This window comes from Microtus oregoni, unplaced genomic scaffold (assembly GCF_018167655.1).
Source record: "Microtus oregoni isolate MIOR12 unplaced genomic scaffold, Mior012 000138F_ref0000102, whole genome shotgun sequence".
NCBI classification, from domain to species: Eukaryota; Metazoa; Chordata; class Mammalia; order Rodentia; family Cricetidae; genus Microtus; species Microtus oregoni.
The window spans coordinates 1,154,098-1,178,843 of NW_024544788.1; the positions used below are offsets into that span (position 1 = coordinate 1,154,098).

General features: G+C 45.3%; 1 protein-coding gene across 1 annotated transcript; it reads right to left on the minus strand.

The window, feature by feature from the left end:
• Positions 1 to 2,482: 2,482 nt before the first annotated feature.
• Positions 2,483 to 3,028, minus strand: LOC121444714 (protein BTG1-like). The gene has a single exon (XM_041646617.1). The coding sequence runs from the start codon at positions 3,005 to 3,007 to the stop codon at positions 2,483 to 2,485; it is 525 nt and encodes a 174-aa protein (XP_041502551.1). The 5' UTR covers positions 3,008 to 3,028.
• Positions 3,029 to 24,746: the final 21,718 nt, after the last annotated feature.

Below are 24,746 nucleotides of genomic sequence, written 5' to 3' on the forward strand. Positions count from 1 at the left end.
AGAGAGAGAGGAGGGGATTCACTATCGGATTAAACCAAGGAGCAATCTGCTTGTTCCAAACGGAGTCTTGGAGTTTCAATTTTGTGCAGACAGGGAGAGTCCTGAATTTTGATCAGGATGGATTAAAACACAGGCGGCTTCACTCATGATAGACCTGGAAGTGTGAAGATGCCCTCAGAGCACAGGTTCAGAATACAGGTTAGGGGACCCAAGCAAGGCCTTGGTGCAGTATTCTGATACTGCCAGAATAATCTACTGTGTTGTCACTAGGTTAGGATGGTACACAATCTGATTGGCTACAATTAGGCCAGGGAGTGTGAGGACGGTTTGCATAGGAGAGATTCTTAGGAACTCACGGTGCTGGTCTGTTAGGCAGGCTGTGTGGCACCAACGAAACCTAAGCAGTGTTAGGGTGGTGTGGGAAGGCATGGTCTTTATCACTCACCGTTCTGAGCTGCTGCCCAGGTTGTTTCATCCCAAGTTGGCACACAATTGTAGGGCTGGTAACATGGACCAGGGTTCTGTGCCATGCACCGGACTAGGCAGGCCCACAAGCTACTTCATCCAAACTAGGCCTTACCATCTGAGGAAAGCACTGGAGGGTGCTTCTTGACAACTCATAGGCTGGACTGTTCATCAGACTGGGAAGATGAGAGAGTAAAGGCAGGTAGGGAATTTGGGCACTCACTCGGGTAGCCTGGTATACTGTCTGCCTGGGATCCTGAGCTGGTGCAAGATGGCAGGGGCCTGGGTTTCACGGTTTGTTGTTTGCCCCAAACAAGATCCGGAAAGTTCGAGATGCTGGCAGAAGCCCACCACTTGATGCCTCACCAGGCCGAGTTTTAGTATGGCTGGTAGGAGCCAAGCTAGGCCTGGGGATATTAGTAGAAGATCAGGATACACGGCTGAGCTCTCCTAGGACTGGAATGCTGTGTGGTTAGTCCAGGGAGTATGTGTATGGCTCTGACAGGTGAGAGCCTTGAAAACTTCCTACTGGGCTGGCAGGCAGCCAGTGTGTTACCAGGTAGGCCTGTCAAGTACATTATTCTGGGCAGGCATCATGACAGCACATTGTTAAAGATTTACCTTAGATCGGGAGCTCACCAAGGCCAGCTGGACTGGGACTGAAAAAGCATGAGATAAAACCGGACTCTCTGAACATGGCGAACAATGACGGCTGATGAGAAGCCAAGGACAATGGCATGGGGTTTTGATCCTGCTTAATGTGCTGGCTTTGTGGGAGCCTAGCCAGTTTGGATGTTCACCTTCCTAGACATGGACGGAGGGGGGCGGACCTAGGACTTACCAAAGGGCAGAAAATCCTGACTGCTCTTTGGACTGGAGAGGGAGGGGGAGAGGAGTGGGGGGGGAGGGGGAGAAGGGTGGGAGGAGGGGGAGGGAAATGGGAGGCTGGGAGGAGGCGGAAACTTTTTTTCTTTTTTTCCTTTTCTCAATAAAATAAAAAAAAAGAAAAAAAAGATTTACCTTAGGATGTAAAAGCTAATTACGTGGAAAATCATTTCTCATCCAAAATATAGAAACCTTTCCATGTTGCCACAGCCAATAGACATGACCTGTCCAAAAGTATACAAGTTCCAAATTTACCAAATAAATGGTGGTTGAGCAAAGTTCATCTTTTACCGCACTAAGGGAAAAGGACGTTACAAACTAGACCTCTGCTTTCTAAAACTGGGGCATTTACTCAGTCTTAGAAACCCGCAAAAGACAGTGTCTCTTAAAGAGTCCTTTAAAAGTCTGTTACCAAGAAACATTCTGCTCACTTGCTACTTTTAAAGCCAAAAAGCCAAACAAAACCAGGCCCTTTCCTTCCCTATCATATGACCTAGCTTTTCTTCATGTACATTTATTCAAGAGCTAGGGGAAGCACTGGATGTAAAGTTTCCTCTAATTTCATGTTCACATGATTGAGCTTTCTTACTAAATGGCCAAAAAAAAGTTATTGCTAACATTCAAGTGTAGTAGTGCAAAACCCCTCGAAAAATCGATTGTGAAAGATGGTTTGTTGAGATATAGATTTAGGGGATGGATAGAGAGATGTGTCTGTTCTAACAGAGGGCCCAGGTTTGGTTCCCAGCACCCTCAGGGAATCCACCTCCACATTCCGACTCCTTACAGCACACTACACAGGCGGCACACAGACATACATTCATCAAATCAGTCAAACACATAAATATAAGATTAAATTAAACATTTTTTCTTAAAGGAACTGATGTGACAATATAGTTATAAAGTCTGGGTAAAACTTGGACCAACATTTGACTTTACTGCCTTGCAAATAAAGTGATTTTATCCTTGACTCACAGGCTAGAAACCCATCAAATGGTACTGTGCAAACTACAGCAAAGTCACTTAAAAATATTACCCCTCTATACTCGATCTTGTGCTAGGTCTTCAGAGCTTAAATTCCAAAATCCATCCCAAGAGAATCCCACCCTAAACAAAAATCCTATTTATCTGTCCATTAGAAGGTGACCCATCCATAGACTGTACCGACTACACCGTGACCCCATACAGTCATCATATTGTAGGTTTGAAGTGGGATTGGTCTTCGCCAGAGAATTTCCTGCCTGTAACCCATTCTGGTGTATAGCATTCGCTGTTCAGTGGTGCTCTGAAAGTCATCTCCTTCCGGCAAGGATTTATATAGCACACAGATGGAGCCATCCTCTCCAATGCGGTAGGACACTTCATAGGGGTCAACCCAGAGTGTGAGTTCACATGGGAAAAACCTGAACAACTCTTGGTTGCTCAGTCCAATCCGCTGGGCTGCCTGACCGATGAGAGGATCCATCTTATGGTTGATGCGAATGCACCTGTAGCCGGATCCCTTGCGGGGCTCCTCTGGGAACCAGTGGTGTTTGTAGTGTTGTGCCAGCAGCTCCTGCAGGCTCTGGCTGAAAGTCCGCAGCTGTTGTTCGCTCCTGAGGCCCTTGATGCTGAGGAAGTTGGAGATGAATTCCGCAGCGGCACAGATTTCTCCTATCATGGTGGCTGCAGGGGTACAGAAGGGATGCCGGGAGTGGCAGAGAGCTCAGCAGTGTGGCGCTGAAGGGAGAGTGGCCACCCCACGCTTCTGGCAAGACCTGGTGGTCTAGAGAAAGCTATGCCATGAGGGAGGCAGTTTCTAACTGTGGGGGTTTTATACAAAACATTTCTTTCAGAGGAAAGAAGTCACAGTGCAGGGAAGAGATGAGAGGAGAGAGACAGCCTGGCCACATCACTTTGACCTCTGTAGCCACCTCTATCATCAGCTTGGAAGCCTTCAAGCATCCCAAGAGTTGTATTTCCAATTGCGAGAGCAAAGTTACGTACATTCTTAAACGGGCTGAGCACAGGACTTAACACATGGAGCGCATATCTTGTCCTGTGAGTGTATGGAAGTGAAAAGTACTTACTAGATGGGGCTGATGGGAAATCTGCCTGGCCAGAACTGGGAAGGGCATATGGGGATGGTGCGGGAGTAGATCTCCTTGATTACTAATACAGGGCTGTTTCTCCACAGCCTACTTGATCCCAATCAGTACTGGGTGGTTTGTGTCATTGGGGAGAGCTTAGTCTTGATCACATACCAGGGTAAACTAATGAACAAAGTTTGGTCCGACTTCTCACTGGGATTGTGTGATTAGCACAAAAGGATGTAGCTCAAGATAGGCCTCGGATTGTGTTAATGTTGCAGATAGGCAGGGCTATGGGTGAGTCAGCAGGCCAAGTCAGCCACCCCAGCTATGGTGTACAATGTGCAAGGGCAGGGTCCTTATCACTTACCCGTTAGGGTTGCGGAGTTGTTCCCCTCACCCAGCTGGGCCTTGGTCACTCAAGATGCTGGTTTGGGGCAGGCTGTATGATGGAAGCTGGAGCTGCGAGGATTCATACGCAGGATTGGATCTCCAGGTCTCACCAGGCTGGAATGGTACAGAGTCTTATTGGCCCGAGCTAGAAAACAGTGTCTTAGGCAGTCAGGGTCTTAGGGTCTTATCAGCCAGGGGTAGTGCCCAGTCTGTTTGACTCTATCTAGGAATGGACACATGATAATGGTAAATTTAGACGGGTTTCTGTATCCCTCATCAGACTGGGCTAAGTCCAAATTAGGCCTCAGATGTGAGAATGATGTGCTATTACAATGTCATGATAATTCAACAGTCTGACTTAGTGTTCTGGCTGATTGACCCCAGATGTGTTGGGGACTGTGGAGTTGGCCCAATAAGAGCTGGGTCTTAGTTACTCAGTAGACAGTGTTGCCCTGGGATCTCCTTGAATCTAACTAGCTGTGGGAGTGTGACCAAGGCATTGAAGGGGATTTCTTGGTGACTGACCAGACTCTGCTGTTGGTCAAGCTGTAAGAACCAAAGCCAGGCCTGTGAGAATGACAAAGACAGGATACTGGGCTCTTGTTCGTCTGTTCTCATAGACAAGTTGCGCAGCTAGGCCTGGGCATGTGAGGACTGGAATCCTCACAAAAGGCCCGGAATCCCTGAGGGAGATCGACTGCTGCCCACGCTGTTTGTTGTTGGATCGTTAGGCCAATGAAATGGTCTGGTATTGGTCATATTGGTGAACCCAGGGCACACCAGTGGTTAGGTGACTTGGTCCGATACAGCTTTGTGACTATGGGGATGACAAAGGATGACAGAGTTCAGGGACACAGAAGTTGGCTTGGGTGCAGGCTATGTGGCTTGTGATAGCCCTGGTAGTGTGGGACTGTTGTACAATAGCAGGGTTCTGTGTCACTCACCAGTTTTGTCTGGTACAAAGTATGCCTGGGATTCTAAGATCACTTTTTAGTCTAGGGTGAGGCAGGAGGACAACATTCTGGGTCACTAACCAGGTTTGGCAGGCCCATATGCTCCTTTCCCTGAATTAGGCCAAGGAGTGTGAGGATGAGGCATGAGGGCAGGATCTTTTCTCCCTCACAAGGACAGGCGCCCAGGCTGCTGCAGCCATTCTAGGCCTGGGGATGTGGTGATGTTCCTTGAAGTACAGAGGTCTATGTTCTTGGAAGTACAGGGGTCTGGATCCTTCCCCAGGCTGGGCTAGAGTGAAGCCATTGCTACTCAAGCTATCACAGAGTATTAGTGCCACACCGAGAGGTCAGGATCTCAAGTCCTACCGGACCAGTATGACAGACAATCTGACTGAGTCCTGCTAGGTCAGGTTTGTGAGAATGGCGTTAGCCAGTGAGGTTTGTAAGAACTCACCAGGCTTTGTGACCACTGCTAGGCCTGGTAGTATGAATATGAAGGGCAGGTGCAGAAGCTTGATCTTTCTACAGTTTGTGCTGGTCCTTGAGATGCTTAGACCCTGCTGACCTTGGACTCTGGGGTTGACATTGAGGACAGTGGCTGGGATACTCACCAGGAGGAGCTGGTCAGTGATCTGCTTGACCTGTGGGTCTGAGGAAGCTGCTCGAAGAAGAACCTTGGTCACTCACTGGGCTGGTATCTTGGTCAGGTTGTACGAACCAAGGTAGCCTGTGATCATGAGGAGGGTACATGAGAGAAGGTCTTGATCACTAGGACACTTATGTCTTCTCTGGTGGCAATATTGCATGTCCCAAACAGCTCATGGAATCATTAGAGTATGGGGTATCCAAGGTCTTGGCCACTTACCAAAGTAAGCTGGGGAGGAGGCAACTTGATCCTAGGTTGAACCTGAACTGTGGGGATGGCTCAGAAGGATGAAGTCTAGGTACCTCACGGGCTGAGATTTTTGTAGACTTTTTTTTTAAAGCCAAGATAGTCCTGGAAATGTAGCAATGGTGGAAAAGATCAGGGTCAAGGTCATATACCTGGCTGGGCTGGGCTGAAATCTGCCTGTACTTGTGACACCACTGCCTAGTCTGAACAGGTGCAACAGGGCATGGGTCTATGATTTGGGAATAGGCAAAGGAGTATCAACACAGCTGTGACACGTAAGGGTCTTGGGTGAACAGCGAGTGGCACGAGCGGAACTATGTCTGGGAACGTGAGGACTGTGCTGGAGGCCAGGCTGGCTATTCAACCCAAGAGGGACCTGGGGCTGTGGTGGATACCCTAGAATTGCAAGGGTCTGGGTCATGCACTAGGACAGGCTGGCCAGTGAGCAGCTTCAGCAAAAATAGGCCTGGGAGTATAAAGATGATATAAGGTGGGAGGTCTTGATCCCATACCTGGCTGGCTTAGGGTACAGGTTGTGAAATACACGCTAGATCCAGGAATACTAGTAGGAAAGCCGGGATGGGGAATATTCTGATTGGTCCCAGCTTATTCAGGAACTGTGAGGTGGCTCAGGCAGGTAAGATTCATATGAACTCATCAGGCTAACCTGGTGTGCAGGTTATGTGATGCCAGCTATGTGACACCAGCTAGGCATGGTAGTGTGGAGAACGGTGTAGAGGACAAGGTCTTGATCTACTCACCTGCTAGCCAGACTTCATGGCCCCTGCTGTGGCTAGGAGTATGGTGATGGCCAGGAGATCAGCAAGGTTCATGGCATTCAGTAAGGCTGGGATTGTGACTACAGTATGACCCGAACTATGTCCACAAGTGTGAGGACTGAATGGGAAAGCAGGTGGGGCCTTGATCACTCACCAGTCTGGTCAGGTATCCAGACTCCTTGGCACCAGCTGGGCCAAAGATTGTGGATGGCAGGGAAAAAGTTCACAGGTGAGGGTCACTCCACTTTCGTTGATCTGCTTGACCTGAGCTAGGCCTGGGAGTCTGAGGAAAGTACTAGAGCGAATTCTTACGTCAATCACAAGGTGGGGATGTTGCTCCAGCTCTCTGAGTGTTTGTTATAGGCAGGTGAGGATGTTGGATACCCGGTAAAGTGGCCCTGTACACTGTCTTCCTGGAATCATGTGTTCACTCCCTAGTCTGAACTGTTACATGAGGGCAGGGGTCTGGGCCACTAATTAGGCCTGATTGGTCAATGAACTGCTTGAGCCACACTTGGCCTGAGGTTGTCAGGATGGTTCAGCAAGATGAGGTCTTGATTCTACCCTAGGCTGGGTTGGCATGCAGACTGTTCAAACCAAGCCAAGCTAGGCCGAGGAGTTCTAGAAGGACACCCCAGGATATGATCTTGAGCTCTCACAAGGCTGAGAGGATGTGCAGTCTGATAGATCCCAGTGGTCCAGGGAGTAAGAGAATGGCTCTGGCTGGCAATATCCTGTGAATTCCCCACTGTGGAACACCAGCTATGCCTGGCAGTGTAAAACAATCTGTAACACTAGCTAGGCCTGGCAGTGTGAGGATGGGTCCTTAGTTACTCACCAGTCTGGGCTGGTGCCCGCCTGCTTTACATGAGTGTCGTTATGGTGAGGATGGGTGGGGTTCTGTGTAACTCTCCAGGCTGGACTGGTACATGACCACTTCCTGCTGTGACATCACTGCTAGTCAGATGTGGTGGGGGAGGGGTGGGAGGGAAGAGTTCTGTATCACCCGACTCAGGAATGTGATGATGTTGAGGGTTGCCTAGGCTCTTTCCCCTAAGTTGCACATGAGACTATGAGGAATATTCTGGAATAGCTTTGGGTCACTGTCAGTTTTCCATTAAGGGTTAAAATAAATTTTCCCTGTGTTTGATCTTTCTCTAAGAAAGGCTTTTTTCATGGAAAGAACTGAGGAATACATCTTTCATGATAGTTTTACACGGGAAGTTTTACTTTACTGACACAGCCTAGCACACAGAAATATGCTGTAGTGCTTAGGATGTAAAAATGGATTGAATGGGTGTGGTAGATTAAGTACATGGTTTTTAATGCTCTCAAGGCATGTTATTATTGTTATTTTTTTTTGAGGCAAGGCTTCTTTGTGTAGCTCTGCCTATACTGGGACTTACTCTGTAGACCAGGCTGGCTTTGAACTCAAGGATCTGTTCAAGGCATATTAGTAACTTTATTTCAAGGCCAATCAAGAAGGTGTTTTCAGAAATGGGTATTGCAATGGTTCATGGGCGGGCCAGCTGAGGACGCATGGAACCCTGGGCTCAAGAACCAGGTTTCTTTATAACAGCTCTCCATCCTGCCTGAGTGTGACTTTTACGCACACCCCCATCTGTTCATCTTAACCATTTCTACAAACGTGAGGAATTATCATTTAGCTTCCAGAAGTATTCTAGTGTTTCTAGGAACGGGGGACAGCCCCCAACCACGGTCTTTATGGCTACAGTTGAGCCCTTCGCTGACATTCATCTCTGGTTGCTTCCCTTAGCTAAATGGTGTTTTGATGACCTGGGACCAGTCCTCCTGCGACTGGAAGCCCAGGATCCCTCAGATTTTTCTTTTTTTCCTTTCTTCCCCCACTGTAAAATGCTGCTCAGAGAGGCCTCTGAGCCAGCCAGGCTTTAGCACTCCACCTGTAGGCAGAGGATGGTCTGCTACAGGCCTTGCAGTGTTCGCCACCTATTCACACCCTGCCTATAGAGGAGAGATGTCTTTGTATAGGCCTTGTGGTGTTGCTGTTTTCATAGTTTCAGCTATGGGTAGCAAGCCATCCATTCTGTCAATCCAGCCTCCCCCTGGGATGGACGTCTTTTAGGGGCCCTTAAACCTCAGGCCTTAATGCCCTACTTCGTCAGCTCTGCCCTCATGCTGCTAGTGTCCTAGGGCTCCATGTTTGTGGGAGCTTTCTAACTACTGTCAGTGCACAGGCAAATGGAAGGAGATTCCTCAAACTGTCCTTGCCACTGCTTCTGCTGCCATCAAGATTGATCGGATTCACAAGGCGGCTATTTTCAATTCTAGCCTTTTGCTCTCTGCTACGGCTTGTGATATGATGGCTCAGCGACAGGGCGGATCACACCTCTAGGTCTCTGTTATTATTAAACTTAAAATCCCTGCAGCTCAAAAATCATGGCTTTTTCTTTTTTTTTATTTAAATTTATTTATTTATTAAGGATTTCTGCCTCGTCCCCACAACCGCTTCCCATTTACCTCCCCCTCCCCCAATCAAGTCCCCCTCCCTCATCTGCTCTAAGAGCAATCAGGGTTCCCTGACCTGTGGGAAGCCCAAGGACTGCCCACCTCTATCCAGGTCTAGTAAGGTGAGCATCCAAACTGCCTAGGCTCCCACAAAGCCAGTATGTGCAGTAGGATCAAAAACCCACTGCAATTGTTCTTGAATTCTCAGTATTCCTCATTGTCCGCTATGTTCAGCTAGTCCGGATTTATCCCATGCTTTTTCAGACCTAGGCCAGCTGGCCTTGGTGAGATCCCAATAGAATATCCCCATTGTATTTTTCATACAGCATGAGACTGCTCCCATTTTGACTGTGGTCAGGTGACCTTACCATTATTTTAACTGAGGTCAGGTGACTTCACAGCCATCTTAACTGAGTGACTTTTCCATACAATATGTGACCGCTGTCATTTTGACTGAGGTCAGGTGATCGTTCCACCATCTTAATTGAGGTCAGGTGACTTCATCGCCATCTTAACTGAGAGCCAGGTCAGATGACTGAGGTATTCTCTGTTTGGTTCCCTAGTGCTGACTCTGTTTCATGCGTGTTTTGCACAGTAGCATACCTTTGGTAGGGCCCACCAAGAGCATTCACTTCACCCAATTCCTGTTCACTATGTGTGTGTATGTTCATACATATAACTCAAATGCCCCTATGTTTACTGTTAGATGTTATAATTCTCTGTACATTGCATCTCATTTCAGACTACAAAATAATAAGTCTCATGTTTTAAACCATATGCAGTTTTTTTTTAAATTTACTTATTATTATTTTTTAAGGATTTCTGCCTCCTCCCTGCCACCACCTCCCATTTCCCTCCCCCTCCCCCATCAAGTCCCCCTCCCTTGTCAGCCCAAAGAGCAATCAGGGTTCCCTGACCTGTGGGAAGTCCAAGGATCACCAACCTCCATCCAGGTCTAGTAAGGTGAGCATCCAAACTGCCCAGGCTACCCCAAAGCCAGTATGTGCAGTAGGATCAAAACCCAGTGCCATTGTTCTTGAGTTCTCAGTAGTCCTCATTGTCCGCTATGTTCAGCAAATCTGGTTTTTTCCCATGCTTTTTTCAGACCCAGGCCAGCTGGCCTTGGTGAGTTCCCGATAGAACATCCCCATTGTCTCAATGCGTGGGTGTACCCCTCGCGGTCCTGAGTTCCTTGCTCGTGCTCCCTCTCCTTCTGCGCCTGATTTGGACCTTGAGATTTCTGTCCGGTGCTCCAATGTGGGTCTCTGTCTCTGTCTCCTTTCATCGCCTGATGAAGGTTAATATTCAGGAGGATGCCTATATGTTTTTCTTTGGGTTCTCCTTCTTATTTAGCTTCTCTACTATCGCGAATTATAAGCTCAATGTCCTTTATTTATGGCTAGAAACCAAATATGAGTGAGTACATCCCATGTTCCTCTTTTTGGGTCTAGCTTACCTCACTCAGGATAGTATTTTCTATTTCCATCCATTTGTATGCAAAATTCAAGAAGTCTTTGTTTTTTACTGCTGAGTAATACTCTAATATGTATATATTCCATACTTTCTTCTTCCATTCTTCCATTGAAGGGCATCTAGGTTGTTTCCATGTTCTGGCTATTACAAACAATGCTGCTATGAACATTTATAGTTGAGCATATACTTTTGTTGTATGATAGGGCCTCTCTTGGGTATATTCCCAAGAGTGGTATTGCTGGGTCCAGGGGTAGGTTGATCCCGAATTTCCTGAGAATCCGAAACACTGCTTTCCAGAGTGGTTGCACCAGTTTGCATTCCCACCAGCAATGGATGAGTGTACCCCTTTCTCTACAACCTCTCCAGCAAAGGCTATCATTGGTGTTTTTAATTTTAGCCATTCTGACAGGTGTAAGATGGTATCTTAAAGTTGTCTTGATTTGCATTTCCCTGATCGCTAAGGAAGTTGAGCATGACCTTAAGTGTCTTTTGGCCATTTGAAGTTCTTCTGTTGAGAATTCTCTGTTCAGCTCAGTGCCCCATTTTATAATTGGGTTGATTAGCCTTTTACAGTCTAGTTTCTTGAGTTCTTTATATATTTGGGATATCAGACCTTTGTCAGTTGCGGGATTGGTGAAGATCTTCGGTATGTACTTTTAAGTCTCTTACAAAAATATTTCATATTTAATCCAGCCTTCATTTAAAATATATTAATATGTTCTTTACTATTGTCAGTTCTGCCATTAACCTTCTATTGCAAGCAGTTTTTTACTCTTTCTCTCTTCTTATGAGTGTAAATCAAGTAAAATTTTATCCTTCTCAAAGATCTCTGATACACTTTGACAGCTGAGAGGTTTGTCAGTTTAAAAGCACAACCTCACCAAACAAATTTCAGTAAAATACAAATACAAGATCTGCAAGTTATAAAGGTGTGAGGACAAATACAAATTATCAAACTTCTCTCTCATGCTGCCTTCCATAGTCTTCAAAATACTTTTCGTTGTGCAAAAATATATGTCATATGTTTTGACTCAAAACTAACATCAAACATATTAAAGATGGAAATTTTACTCATAATCCACAAACTTTACCTGTCTTCTAGAATATCATCATTTCTACACATGTATAATTTTCGGGTGTTAATTCCTCAACCTTGTGTGCACTTTATGCAGTGAATCAATATATCTAAACATAATAAAAGCAATATACAGCAAGCTGACAGCTAACATCAAATCAAATGGAGAGAAACTCAAAGCAATTCCACTAAACCCCTCTCCAGTCTCTGTCCTTATTGTTCTTACATCATCTGGCACAATGGGAAAACAGGCAATGGAAAAGATAGGTGGTTGCTTTTAATTGTTAAATGAACTGCTGGAAATTCTTGGCCCCAAACTACATGTTTGCTGTGTGTTTAACTCCATCCTGCTTGTGCCTTTGCTCTGGATTTTGACATATTATCAAAAGTCCCCTTACTATCTCTCAATGTGATTAAAATAAGATTACACGTAATTGAAAAAAATATCTGTCATAGTCTTTCTGACATAAATATGCTACTTCTTTATACAATGTATATGTCTAAAACTTCTGTTTACACAAACCCAAAAAATTCTTGTGAGTTCCAGGGAGGTGAACTGAAGGATCCACCTTAAACAGGTCAGATACAGCCCCCTCAATTTCCTGATCCTATTTTGTTTTCTAAACTTAATTTTGTCCTCTGTTCTGCCAATATCTTAAACATGTGTAAGAGACACCAGACATTTCCACACCACAAACACTATCTATGCCAGGATGTGACCAGCACCCAACTTTGTTTTTTTTTTTTAACTTTTTTTTAACTTATTTTATTGAGAAAAGGAGAAAAAATACAAGTTTCCACCTCCTCCCAGCCTCCCATTTCCCTCCCCTCCTCCCACCCTTCTCCCCCTCCTCCCACCCTTCTCCCCCTCCCCCCACTCCTCTCCCCCTCCCTCTCCAGTCCAAAGAGCAGTCAGGGTTCCCTGCCCTGTGGTAAGTCCTAGGTCCTCCTGCCTCCGTCCATATCTAGGAACGTGAACATCCAAACTGGCTAGGCTCCCACAAAGCCAGCACATTAAGTAGGATCAAAACACCCTGCCATTGTCCTTGGTGTCTCATCAGCCCTCATTGATCGCCATGCTCAGAGAGTCCAGTTTTATCCCATGCTTTTTCAGTCACAGTCCAGCTGGCCTTGGTGAGCTCCCAATAGATCAGCCCCACTGTCTCAGTGGGTGGGTGCACCCCTCGTGGTCCCGACTTCTTTGCTCATGTTCTCCCTCCTTCTGCTCCTCATTGGGACATCGGGAGCTCAGTCCAGTGCTCCAGTGTGGGTCTCTGTCTCTATCTCTATCCATCACCAGATGAAGGTTCTATGATGATATGCAAGATATTCGTCAGTATTGCTATAGGATAGGGTCATTTCAGGTTCCCTATCCTCAGCTGCCCAAGGAACTAACTGGGGACCTCGGCTTGGGCATCTGGAAGCCACTCTAGGTTCAAGTCTCTTGCCAACCCTAAGGTGGCTCCCTTAACTAAGAATTGTGCTTTTGTGCTCCCCTATCCAAACTTCCTTTTTCCCAATCCTCCTTTTCCCCCAAGTTCCCCCCATCATCCCCTTCTCCCTTTTCTCTCCCCATCTCTCCTTACCCCCATCCCACTCCACCCCCAAGATCCCAATTTTCTCCCCGGCAATTTTGTCTACTTCCCATAGCCAAGAGGACAACTATATGTTTTTCCTTTGGTTCACCTTCTTATTTAGCTTCTTTGGGATCACCAATTGTAGACTCCGTGACCCTTGTTTATGGCTAGAAACCAATTATGAGTGAGTACATCCCATATTCATCTTTTTGGGTCTGGGTTACCTCACTCAGGATAGTGTTTTCTATTTCCATCTATTTGCATGCAAAATTCGAGAAGTCATTGTTTTTTACCGCAGTGTAAGTACTCTAATGTGTAGATATTCCACACTTTCTTCATCCATTCTTCCATTGAAGGGCATCTAGGTTGTTTCCAGGTTCTGGCTATTACAAATAATACTGCTATGAACATTGTTGAACAAATGCTCTTATCATATGATAGGGCATCTCTTGGGTATATTCCCAGGAGTGGTATTGCTGGGTCCAGGGGTAGGTTGATCCCAAATTTCCTGAGAAACCGAAACACAGATTTCCAAAGTGGTTGCGTGAGATTGCATTCCCACCAGCAATGGATGAGGGTACCCCTTCCTCCACAGCCTCTCCAGCAAAGGCTATCATTGGAGTTTTTTATTTTAGCCATTCTGACAGGCCAGCACCCAACTTTCTTAGGTTCCCCCCACACAAGATGACACCCACAAATAAGTAGGAAGCAGTCCTGAGAATCCACTGACCAGATTCCTTTAACCTGTTGTGCCTAAACTCCTGCCTTTTTATTATAAAAATCAGGTGGGAATGTAATGGTCTGTCCTGCACATTAAAGATAAAAGCCATGCCCATTCTCTCTTTTGTCCACCGAGGCAACCTAATCTTCAGCTTACAGTCTGAGTCCCTTCCTTTTCCGTCTCTTTCTCAAAGAGGCATATTCTGTCTCTCCCTTTTCCCTACTTCTTGCCTTCTCCCTTCTTTCTCCCTCTCTCCCTTCTTCCCTCCCCCCTCTCTCTCTGCCTGTCTCTCTCCTCTTTCCCCCTTCTCCCCTTTTCCTTCCATAATCCAGTAAATAAATATCCAACCTCACTTTGCATGGTGTGCCTATCTGTCTGACTCCCTGCCCAGGACCAGCCACCTTCAGAGACCTGCAGCGTGGTCTCATGGCATGCCCATCTGTCTGTCTCTCCTCATGGGACTGGCTACCCCATCGAGGTCTCTCACCAACTACGCAGCTCCATAGCTGGGATTCACAGCCCCTCATGCCCCACTGCAGCCACTTGGGGAACTCTACTGTCCCTGCCTGGAACTGGCTGCTCTAAGGACCCACAGCCCACTGCTTGAGGCCACTTTGGGGACCTGCAGCATGGTCTCCAGACCTGCTGACCACTGCAGCCACTCAGGGACCTGCTGCATTTTTACTTTTACCATAACAGGTATTATCAGAATTCCCATGAAATATGTCTATGTAGGGGGTTACTGGTAAAGTACTAGTTCCAGCATGACAGAGCAAAGTCAAGCAGTGTCACATCATTGTTCAAAGGTGACAGAGTACAGCAAGCAAGAATCAGAAAAAGATAAATGACCCTTCCTGCTTTTAAAAAAGTAATATTTAATCCTGAAAACCATTTGGGAAAGTTTAGCAAGAGGCATCCATGCTCTTCTTTGAGCATTTGAAGTTGGGAAGAAAGCTGTAGAAATGTCTCAACCAGCCTACCTCTACCATCCTGACACTCCCAGACCAGGGATGTTACTGCATCCCTGAGGATAGGAAAGGACTGACATGCCGTGAAAGTGATGAGGACGTCTTCTTGATTCTCCCCCAAAACACATGACAACAGTTTCAAGAGCATGTAACTAAACTCTTAAGTACTTCTTGACCAATATGGGTTTATACTTATGATTTCACAGTGTTATTTTGAATATAATTGTTATGCTTAAAGTCCAGATCCCCAAAATACCACCATGATACCAAATCTGATGCAAAAACAAGGAGTCCTTACTATGAGTTAAGCCAGGCTTCCCTGTCTTTCTAAAGCAGCAACAGCATCAGCAACAACAGTGCAGGAGAGACCTGGAGTTGCTCTAGGGTGGGGGTTGGGGGTTGGGGGAAGGCTGTTATTTAGCTCAGGCAGGAGGGAGGGGTCTTTGGGAATTCCAAACCTGTATAACTACAGACTTGGGGTTGGCTGGAGCCCTCCAAAATGGCATGGTTGCAGACTTGGGATTCATTCAAGCCGAATCTTGGGTATCTAGTCTGAGTTGATTGGCTGCCTTGTATCTGGGGGAGCTGTTACATTGTTGTCTGAGCCAGAGGACACCTGGAGTTGCTTAATCTTTTCTGATTGGTCTCTCCCTGTGGACTGAGGTGTTGCCCATTCCTGGTTGGGTTCTCTCAGGAGGGTGATGTGCTGCCCACTTCTGATTGGCCGTTTTGCATGGGTTAGGGTCAGGGGAAGGTCGGGGCAGTTATGCCACTCCTTGCCTGGCTGACTGGAAGAGGCTGCCTCTGCTAAGGACAGGGAAAGGTCAAGCCTCTAGACTAGAAGGAGCAACTTCCCTGCTCAGGGATTGGTTGGTTTTGTGTTTCAGTTAGTCAGGGTAGAGATGGATCTGATTTTGGGGCCAAAGTCTGTTTCTTTCTCTAGTTCTTTTTTTAAATGAGCTGCACAAACACAATACCTTAATCAAGAGCATATATATATATATATATTGACCTAAAATTCGTATCAATAGACCAAGATTCATACCAATGCAAATTACTATAGCATATCTCTCTTTAAATGTAAATAAACATTTATTGAACAATCATTTAGGGAATTTGGTCATAGTTCTCTCCAAGCTGCTTCCTGCTTTTTGTTGGGGCAAGTAATTTTTGGGGGTGTTCACAGAGACCTTTCAGGGGTTGTTGGTCCTGTCTGATATGCCCTTGTCTGGTTGTGTTGCCTATCAGTAAAATGACAGGGCTTTTTTTCTGTATTTACTTTAGCATAATGAAAACCATTTATATAGAGTACCAGTATAATGGGGATAGAATTAGAAGTGACATGTGGTTTACATGTGATTGAAACCAGGAGATCCCTCTTCTGTTTCCCCATGGTTGTGTATGGTTGCTAGCTTACAGTAAGGCTTTAACAGTCTTGTTGGGGTCATGAGAGTACCTGTAAAAGAAAGCGCAGATGCAAATCCCTCAGGCCACAATTAACACAGACAGTGGTTTATATAAAACCATGAATTTTGATAAAAATTATTTCTTATGATCCTTTTCTCTAGGTGTGAAGGGGGAAATTGAATGAGCAATTAAAAAAATTAATTATAAGTTACTTTGGCAAGTTGCTCCTGATCAGCCAATCTCACACACACCTCCTATTTTCCTTGTTTATTTGATTTTAAGACTGGGAAACTTAGTGTCTCATTGTGATGCATGGGGTTGGGTTACTCACCATGCTGGTTGAACATCTGCTTTATTGGAAGTGCGCCTGTAAGTCTGAGGAAGCTGCTGGAGTGGGAGCCTTGATCTCTCACTATGGTTGACCACTGGTATGACCCAAGCTGAGCCTGTGGTTTTGAAGAGGGTAAAGCTAGGTGGGGATATTTGACAATCACCAGGCTGGCCTGGTACTCAGGCTTATGATCCCAGCTATGTCTGTGAGTCTACAGAAGGTGAAAGCAGAGGTGGATCTTGGGGACTCATTAGGATGTGCTGATGGGGAAACTGCTCACCACTGCTAGGCCAGGAAGTTTCAGTATTATTAGAGAGAAGAGAGTATTGATCACTGATTGGGCTGGGCTAGTGCCCAGGATGCTTGACCACAAGTTCTGGGATTATTAGAATAGCTGAAGAAAGCCTGATCTTGATGGTTATCAGGCAGTTGGATCCCAGTATTTCTGGACTGTGGGTGTCTCTATGGAGGGCAAAGATCTGGATCACTCACAGGACAGGCATATTCAGGATTTCTGATCAGAGATAGTGCAGGAAGTATACTAACAGTGGGAAGCTAGAGTGATTCTGGGTATTTCATCAGTGTGCCTGAAACTGTGGGATCACTACTTAGAGTCTGGGTCAATAAGCAGGCTTGACTAGTTGGCAAGCTGCTTGATCCAAGCTATGCTTAGAATATGAGAATTTGCATCACAGAGGGTATTGGGTTGTTTGGTATACATGCTGCTTCATCCAAGGCCTGGGACTGTGTAGATGTCTTCAGAGGGCAAGAGTCCAGGTAACTCACCAGGATGGCATGGAGTACAGATCTCACATACCAAGCTGGGCCTGGGGGGTCTTATTACAACAGTGACAGAGGAAGATAGGCTGGCACCCAGGGTGTGCAAGCTAATCACGCATGGGAGGATTAACATAACAATAGCAGGATAGGATTTTGAGCTCTTACCAGCCTGGGATGGGGAGCTTCAGACTGACCCAGCTAAGCCAGGGAGGATGAGGATGGCCAGGGCTGACAGGTTCTTGGGAACTCACCATGTTGGGCTGGTGTGCAGCCTGCTTCACCAACGCTAGGCAGAGACTCTGAGGATAATCACGGAGAGCAAAGATCCAGGTCATTCACCAGTGTGAGGAGGAGTACATGCAGTGCAACCCAAGCTGGACCTGGGTTGTTGGCAGGACTCCATCAGGATGGAATCTCTAGTCCTCACCAGGCCGGGATGGGGCACAGTCCGACTGAGCCCAGCTAGGACAGGGGCGGGTGGGGATCTCGGGATCTCAGCATACTGAGCAGGTGGGTGTTCTCTTGAGCATCAACTGGTCCTGGCAGTGTGAGACTGCTGTGGGAGGGCAGGATCTTGATCACTCACCATTTGGGGTGGGCACCCAGGTTCCTCTATCTCAGCTGTGTGTGGAATTGTAGGGACGATGCAGGAGGGCAGGGGTCTGAATCCATCACCAGGCCCGACTGTTTAGTGATCTTGCTTATCCCAGTGTAGACCCAGGAATCTGAGGAAGGTACAGGAGGGAGAGTCTGTCAGTCAGCTTTCTGGGTTGTTGTTCAGACTGTCTGACCCAACTTAATCCTGTGATCATTAAGATGATGAGGGAGGCCTAGGCTAATTGACCCCAGACAGACCATGAAGCATGATAATGGATAGGACTGTTGAGTTGTGTGGGGACCTATCAGACTTTGTGACAACTGATAGGTCTTTCCTAGGATGGGATTAGAGGACAGGATCTTAATCACTTACCAGACCATGTATGTGCTCAGGATGTTTGATCATAGCTTGGCCCAAGACTGTGGGGTTTGCATGAAACCTGATATCTGGGTCACTCACCTGCCTGTGCTGGTCAGCAATGCATTAAGGAATAAAATATAATTTCCCTGTTGTAGTTGTTACAGGCTTGTTGCTGCTGCCTGTTGTGTGAGCCTTATTTCCCAGGGGGCAGGAGGTGAGAAGACACTGCAGCAATGACACAGACTCTGTGATATTACAATACAGAACCTCTTTATTGTAAAAAGGTCAGTTTTTTTTAAATAGGATTTGGAAAATTAAGCTGCTGCATGTAGTTTTCTGGTTGGTCCTTTTGAAACTGTCAGTTGCTGCTGGCATGTTGTGACTGGCTAGGAATGCGTTCATTAGTTACCTTGCTATTGGTCCTCTGACAGGTTGTCTTGGCCAATTTTGCTCATACATCTGAGTTTTTATACACTTTATTCTACTTGTGCTATTGCCCTGCCTCATCTCACCCTTTTTATTTTATCTTTATTGGACAACCTAGTGGAGTTATGGATTTGTATAACCCCACCTCATGGACTGCCCCCAACATTTTGGGCTGTGCCTGTCTTAGGCTTGCCTGCTGTATTTGACTAATAGTCCTTGAAAGGGATCCCTGAAAGTTCCCAAGAAGTCGAAAGCAAGGGGAGACTTTAAGTAGAATTAAGGCTTTAAATGGCATACTGTATTTATGTTAGCCAAGCATGGACTACCTCCCTGGGAGGTTTTGGTCTAGCATGCTCCATAGCCATTAACACCTGGAGTATTGCCTTGTTCACTTGCTGTTGTCAGCAGCTTAGCTGTATAGACACTTAAGCAGAAATATTACAGCCACCACCACCCCTTCCACAAGGCACCATGCAACAAGTTTAGGTTCTGATTGGGTCATTTCCAGTACCTTAAGGACTACCAATATCTCCCCTAGTTGTACTGATCCAGGATTTGGTTGGGCATAGGCCCTTTCCTTATGATTATCTCCCATTATTATTAACCCCAAATTAGTTTTATTGGCATGTATAAAGGCTATAACAGTCTGGGCAATGACATTTTGATGGTGTGGCATAAATTTTATCTTTAATTTGAAAATGGGGAGGGCAGCAAGCCATCTGTCCTGAGGGAAATGATTATTTAGCGTGCCCATACTGGACCTAGTAATCGCTTTAAAATAGACTTTCTCTTTAAGTGGTTTGCTGTTTTTCCTGGCTTTGCTTACAACAATGTCTCTGCAGTCTATATCTATAACTGTAACTCCTAGGTCAGGGAGTACAGCAAGTACCACAATTGGCTGCTGACTGGCCTGAAGGGCAGCAAATGGCTTATTTTCATAGACTGTCCTGGGGAGCTGGCTGAGCTCACAGAACATGAGCAACAGAAACTCCCTTCTGCTACTTTGGCTTTGAAAGAGGACCTAAAGGTATTCCACAATGCTCTCAAACTAGCCCACAATGACACCCAAGTCTCTATTAAAGTTGGTTCTACTGCTGTTCAAGTAACCTCAACAGAGAGAACAAAAGTATTGGGGCAATAGGTCTTTTTAAATAACATTCACTATGCTTCTGAAATCAAAGACATCTGTCTAGTAAATGAGAACCAGTTCACCTAAACCATTGCAGACCAAGGCACAGCACTTACCTTCATGCATCAGGAGTGTGAAGCCATTGTCCAGTCTGTCATTCATATTAGGACCTGCTGGGAGCTTCTACAGTCTTGTGCCCAATGATAGCCCTCTTGGCATTTAGGGCATTAGGTCTTTGGATGAGCCCTAGGGCAATCCCTATGTAAATGGTCAGACTGTCCACATCTGCAGCAAGTATGGTCTGGTGGGGCATAATTGTCATCCTTGTCAAGTTTGGTGTTAACCAAGGCATTGATGGAAGCTGTAAGAGCTGAAATGGGCCCATTCTGTGTGTCAAAATCTCAGGCAGCATAGACTCACTTAGGAATATTTTCATTTTTAACAGGTATGATGACATTAAGGATGACAGTGTTGAGCCCCCCCCCCCCCCCCCGCCAAGTTAGCCGTTTAGTGAGGATATCCTTGGTAGGGCAAGATGGGATGCAGTTTTCAACAGCATTGGTGACACAGGTAAAAAATTCAGGAAATGGTTCTGCAGCCTGTTGGACAAGATTGCAGAAATACTTTTTTAAAAGACTTATTTATTATGCATACAATGTTCTGTTAACATATATACACCAGAAGAGGCACCAGATCTCATTATAGATGGGTGTGAGCCACTTTACACTGTCCTCTGTAGAAGGAACAGCGGCTATGTCCCGCCACCCGGCTAGCTTTACACCCAAAATATTTACATGGAAACTGTATTCTTTTATTTTTTTTATTTTTTTAAGATGTAATGATATAAAATTTATTTTCTTTTTTTTATTGCGAAAAGAAGAAAAAAAAACATAAACAAAAAACAAGTTTCCACCTCCTCCCAGGCTCCCATTTCCCTTCCCTTCCTCCCACCCTTCTCCCGCTCCTCCCACCCTTCTCCCCCTCCCCCCACTCCTCTCCCCCTCCCCCCACTCCTCTCCCCCTCCCTCTCCAGTCCACAGAGCAGTCCGGGTTCCCTGCCCTGTGTTAAGTCCTAGGTCCTCCCCCCTCCGTCCATATCTAGGAAGGTGAACATCCAAACTGGCTAGGCTCCCACAAAGCCAGCACATTAAGTAGGATCAAAACACCCTGCCATTGTCCTTGGTGTCTCATCAGCCCTCATTGTTCGCCATGTTCAGAGAGTCCGGTTTTATCCCATGCTTTTTCAGTCACAGTCCAGCTGGCCTTGGTGAGCTCCCCGTAGATCAGCTCTACTGTCTCAGTGGGTGGATGCACGCCTCGTGGTCCCGAATTCTTTGCTCATGTTCTCCCTCCTTCTGCTCCTCCTTGGGACCTTGGGAGCTCAGTCCAGTGCTCCTGTGTGGGTCTCTGTCTCTATCTCTATCCATCACCAGATGAAGATTCTATGATGATATGCAAGATATTCGTCAGTATTGCTCTAGGATAGGGTCATTTCAGGTTCCCTATCCTCAGCTGCCCAAGGAACTAACTGGGAACCTCATCTTGGGCACTAGGGAGCCCCTCTAGGGTCAAGTCGCTTGCCCACCCTAAAGTGGCTCCCTTACCTAAGAACTGTGGTTCCGTGCTCCCCTATCCACCTTTCCTTTATCCCAATTCTCCTGTTTCCCCAGGTCCCCCCTAATTCCCTTCTACCTTTTCTCTCCCCATCTCCCCTTACCCCCATCCCACCCCACCCCCAAGATCCCATTTTCTCCCTGGAAATTCGGTCTACTTCCCTTAGCCAAGAGGACAACTATATGTTTTTCCTTGGGTTCACCTTCTTATTTAGCTTCTTTGGGATCACCAATTGTAGACTCCGTGACCCTTGTTTATGGCTAGAAACCAATTATGAGTGAGTACATCCCATATTCATCTTTTTGGGTCTGGGACACCTCACTCAGGATAGTGTTTTCTATTTCCATCCATTTGCATGCAAAATTCGAGAAGTCATTGTTTTTTACCGCAGCGTAGTACTCTAGCGTGTATATATTCTATACTTTCTTCATCCATTCTTCCATTGAAGGGCATCTAGGTTGTTTCCAGGTTCTGGCTATTACAAATAATACTGCTATGAACATAGTTGAACAAATGCTTTTGTCATTTGATAGAGCATCTCTTGGGTATATTCCCGAGAGTGGTATTGCTGGGTCCAGGGGTAAGTTGATCCCGAATTTCCTGAGAAACCGAAACACTGACTTCCACAGTGGTTGCACAAGATTGCATTCCCACCAGCAGTGGATGAGGGTACCCGTTCTTCCACAGCCTCTCCAGCAAAGGTTATCCTTGGTGTTTTTGACTTTAGCCATTCTGACAGGTGTAAGATGATATCTCAAAGTTGTTTTGATTTGCATTTCCCTGATTGCTAAGGAAGTTTAGCACGACCTTAAGTGTCTTTTGGCCATTTGAACTTCTTCTGTTGAGAATTCTCTGTTCAGTTCAGTGCCCCATTTTTTAATTGGGTTAATTAGCATTTTAAAGTCTAGTTTCTTGAGTTCTCTATATATTTTGGAGATCAGACCTTTGTCTGTTGCGGGGTTGGTGAAGATCTTCTCCCAGTCAGTAGGTTGCCTTTGTGTCTTAGTGACCATGTCCTTTGCTTTACAGAAGCTTCTCAGTTTAAGTAGGTCCCATTTATTCAATGTTGCCCTTAATGTCTGTGCTTCTGGGGTTATACATAGGAAGCGATCTCCTGTGCCCATCTGTTGTAGGGTATTTCCCACTTTCTCTTCTATCAGGTTCAGTGTGTTCGGGCTGATAATGAGGTCTTTAATCCATTTGGACTTGAGTTTTGTGCACGGTGAGAGATATGGGTCTATTTTCATTCATCTACAGGTTGACATCCAGTTGTGCCAGCACCATTTGTTGAAGATGCTTTCTTTCTTCCATTGTATACTTTTAGCTCCTTTATCGAAAATGAGGTGTTCATAGGTTTGTGGGATAAAATCTGGGTCTTCTATACGATTCCATTGGTCGACTTCTCTGTTTTTATGCCAGTACCACACTGTTTTCATTACTGTAGCTCTGTAATAGAGTTTGAAGTCAGGGATGGTAATGCCTCCAGAAGATCCTTTATTGTATAGGATTGTTTTGGCTATCCTGGGTTTTTTGTTTTTCCATATAAAGTTGATTATTGTCCTCTCCAGATATGTGAAGAATTTTGATGGGATCTTGATGGGGATTGCATTGAATCTATAAATTGCCTTTGGTAGAATTGCCATTTTTACTATGTTGATCCTCAAAATCCAAGAGAAAGGGAGGTCCATCCATTTTTTTGGTATCCTCTTCAATTTCTTTCTTCAATGCCTTAAAGTTCTTGTCAAATAGATCTTTCACTTCCTTGGTTAGATTTACCCCAAGATATTTTATGCTGTTTGTGGCTATCGTGAATGGTGAAGCTTCTCTGATTTCCCTCTCTGCTTCCATATCCTTTGTGTATAAGAGGGCGACTGATTTTTTGGAGTTGATCTTGTATTCTGCCACATTACTAAAGCTGTTTATCAGCTGTATAAGTTCTTTGGTGGAGTTTTTGGGGTCGCTTATGTACACTATCATATCATCTGCAAATAACGAAAGTTTCACTTCTTCCTTTCCAATTCGAATCCCCTTGATCCCATTATGTTGTCTTATTGCTATTGCTAGAACTTCAAGCACTATATTGAAGAGGTATGGCGAGAGTGGACAGCCTTGCCGTGTTCCTGAGTTAAGTGGGATGGCTTTGAGTTTCTCTCCGTTTAATTTGATGTTAGCTGTCGGCTTGCTGTATATAGCTTTTATTATATTTAGGTATGACCCTTGTATCCCTAATCTCTCCAAGACTTTTAACATAAATGGATGTTGAATTTTGTCAAATGCTTTTTCAGCATCTAATGAAATGATCATATGGTTTTTTTCTTTCAGTTTATTTATATGCTGGATTACATTGATAGATTTTCGTATGTTGAACCAGCCCTGCATCTCAGGAATGAAGCCTGCTTGATCATAATGGATAATTTTTCGGATGTGTTCTTGGATTCGATTTGCCAGTATTTTGTTGAGGATTTTTGCGTCGATATTCATGAGTGAGATTGGCCTGTAGTTCTCTTTCCTGGTTGAGTCTTTGAGTGGTTTTGGTATCAGAGTAATTGTGGCTTCATAAAAGGAATTTGGTAATGACCCTTCTGTTTCTATATTGTGGAATACATTAAGGAGTATAGGTATTAGGTCTTCTTGGAAGTTCTGGTAGAATTCTGCATTGAAACCATCTGGTCCTGGGCTTTTTTTGGTAGGGAGGTTTTTGATAACAGCTTCTAATTCTTCGCGACTTACAGGTCTGTTTAGATTGTTCACCTGGTCCTGGTTTAGTTTTGGTAAATGGTATTTATCTTAAAAAGCGTCCATTTCTTTTACATTTTCCAGTTTTGTGGCATACAGGCTTTTGTAGTAAGATCTAATGATTCTCTGAATTTCCTCTGTGTCTGTGGTTATGTCCCCCTTTTCCTTTCTGATCTTATTAATTTGCGTGTTCTCACTCTGTCGTTTGATTAGTTTGGATAGGGGTTTATCAATCTTGTTGATTTTCTCCAGGAACCAGCTTTTTGTTTCATTGATTCTTTGGATTGTTTTCTGTGTTTCTATTTTGTTGATTTCAGCCCTCAATTTGATTATTTCCAGTCTTCTACTCCTCCTAGGTGAGTCTGCTTCTTTTTTTTTCTAGTGCTTTCAAGTGGGCTGTTAAGTCTCAAATATGTGCTTTCTCTGTTTTCTTTAGGTGGGCACTTTGTGCTATGAACTTTCCTCTCAGGACTGCTTTCATAGTGTCCCATAAGTTCGAGTATGTTGTTTCTTTATTTTCATTGAATTCAAGGAAGACTTTAATTTCTTTCTTTATTTCTTCCTTAATCCAGGTATGGTTCAGTAGTTGACTGTTCAATTTCCATGAGTTTGTAGGCTTTCTGGGGGTAGC

Bases quoted from the DNA above. Each gene is read 5' to 3' on its own strand.
- LOC121444714 (XM_041646617.1), bottom strand. From the start codon at position 3,007: ATGATAGGAGAAATCTGTGCCGCTGCGGAATTCATCTCCAACTTCCTC.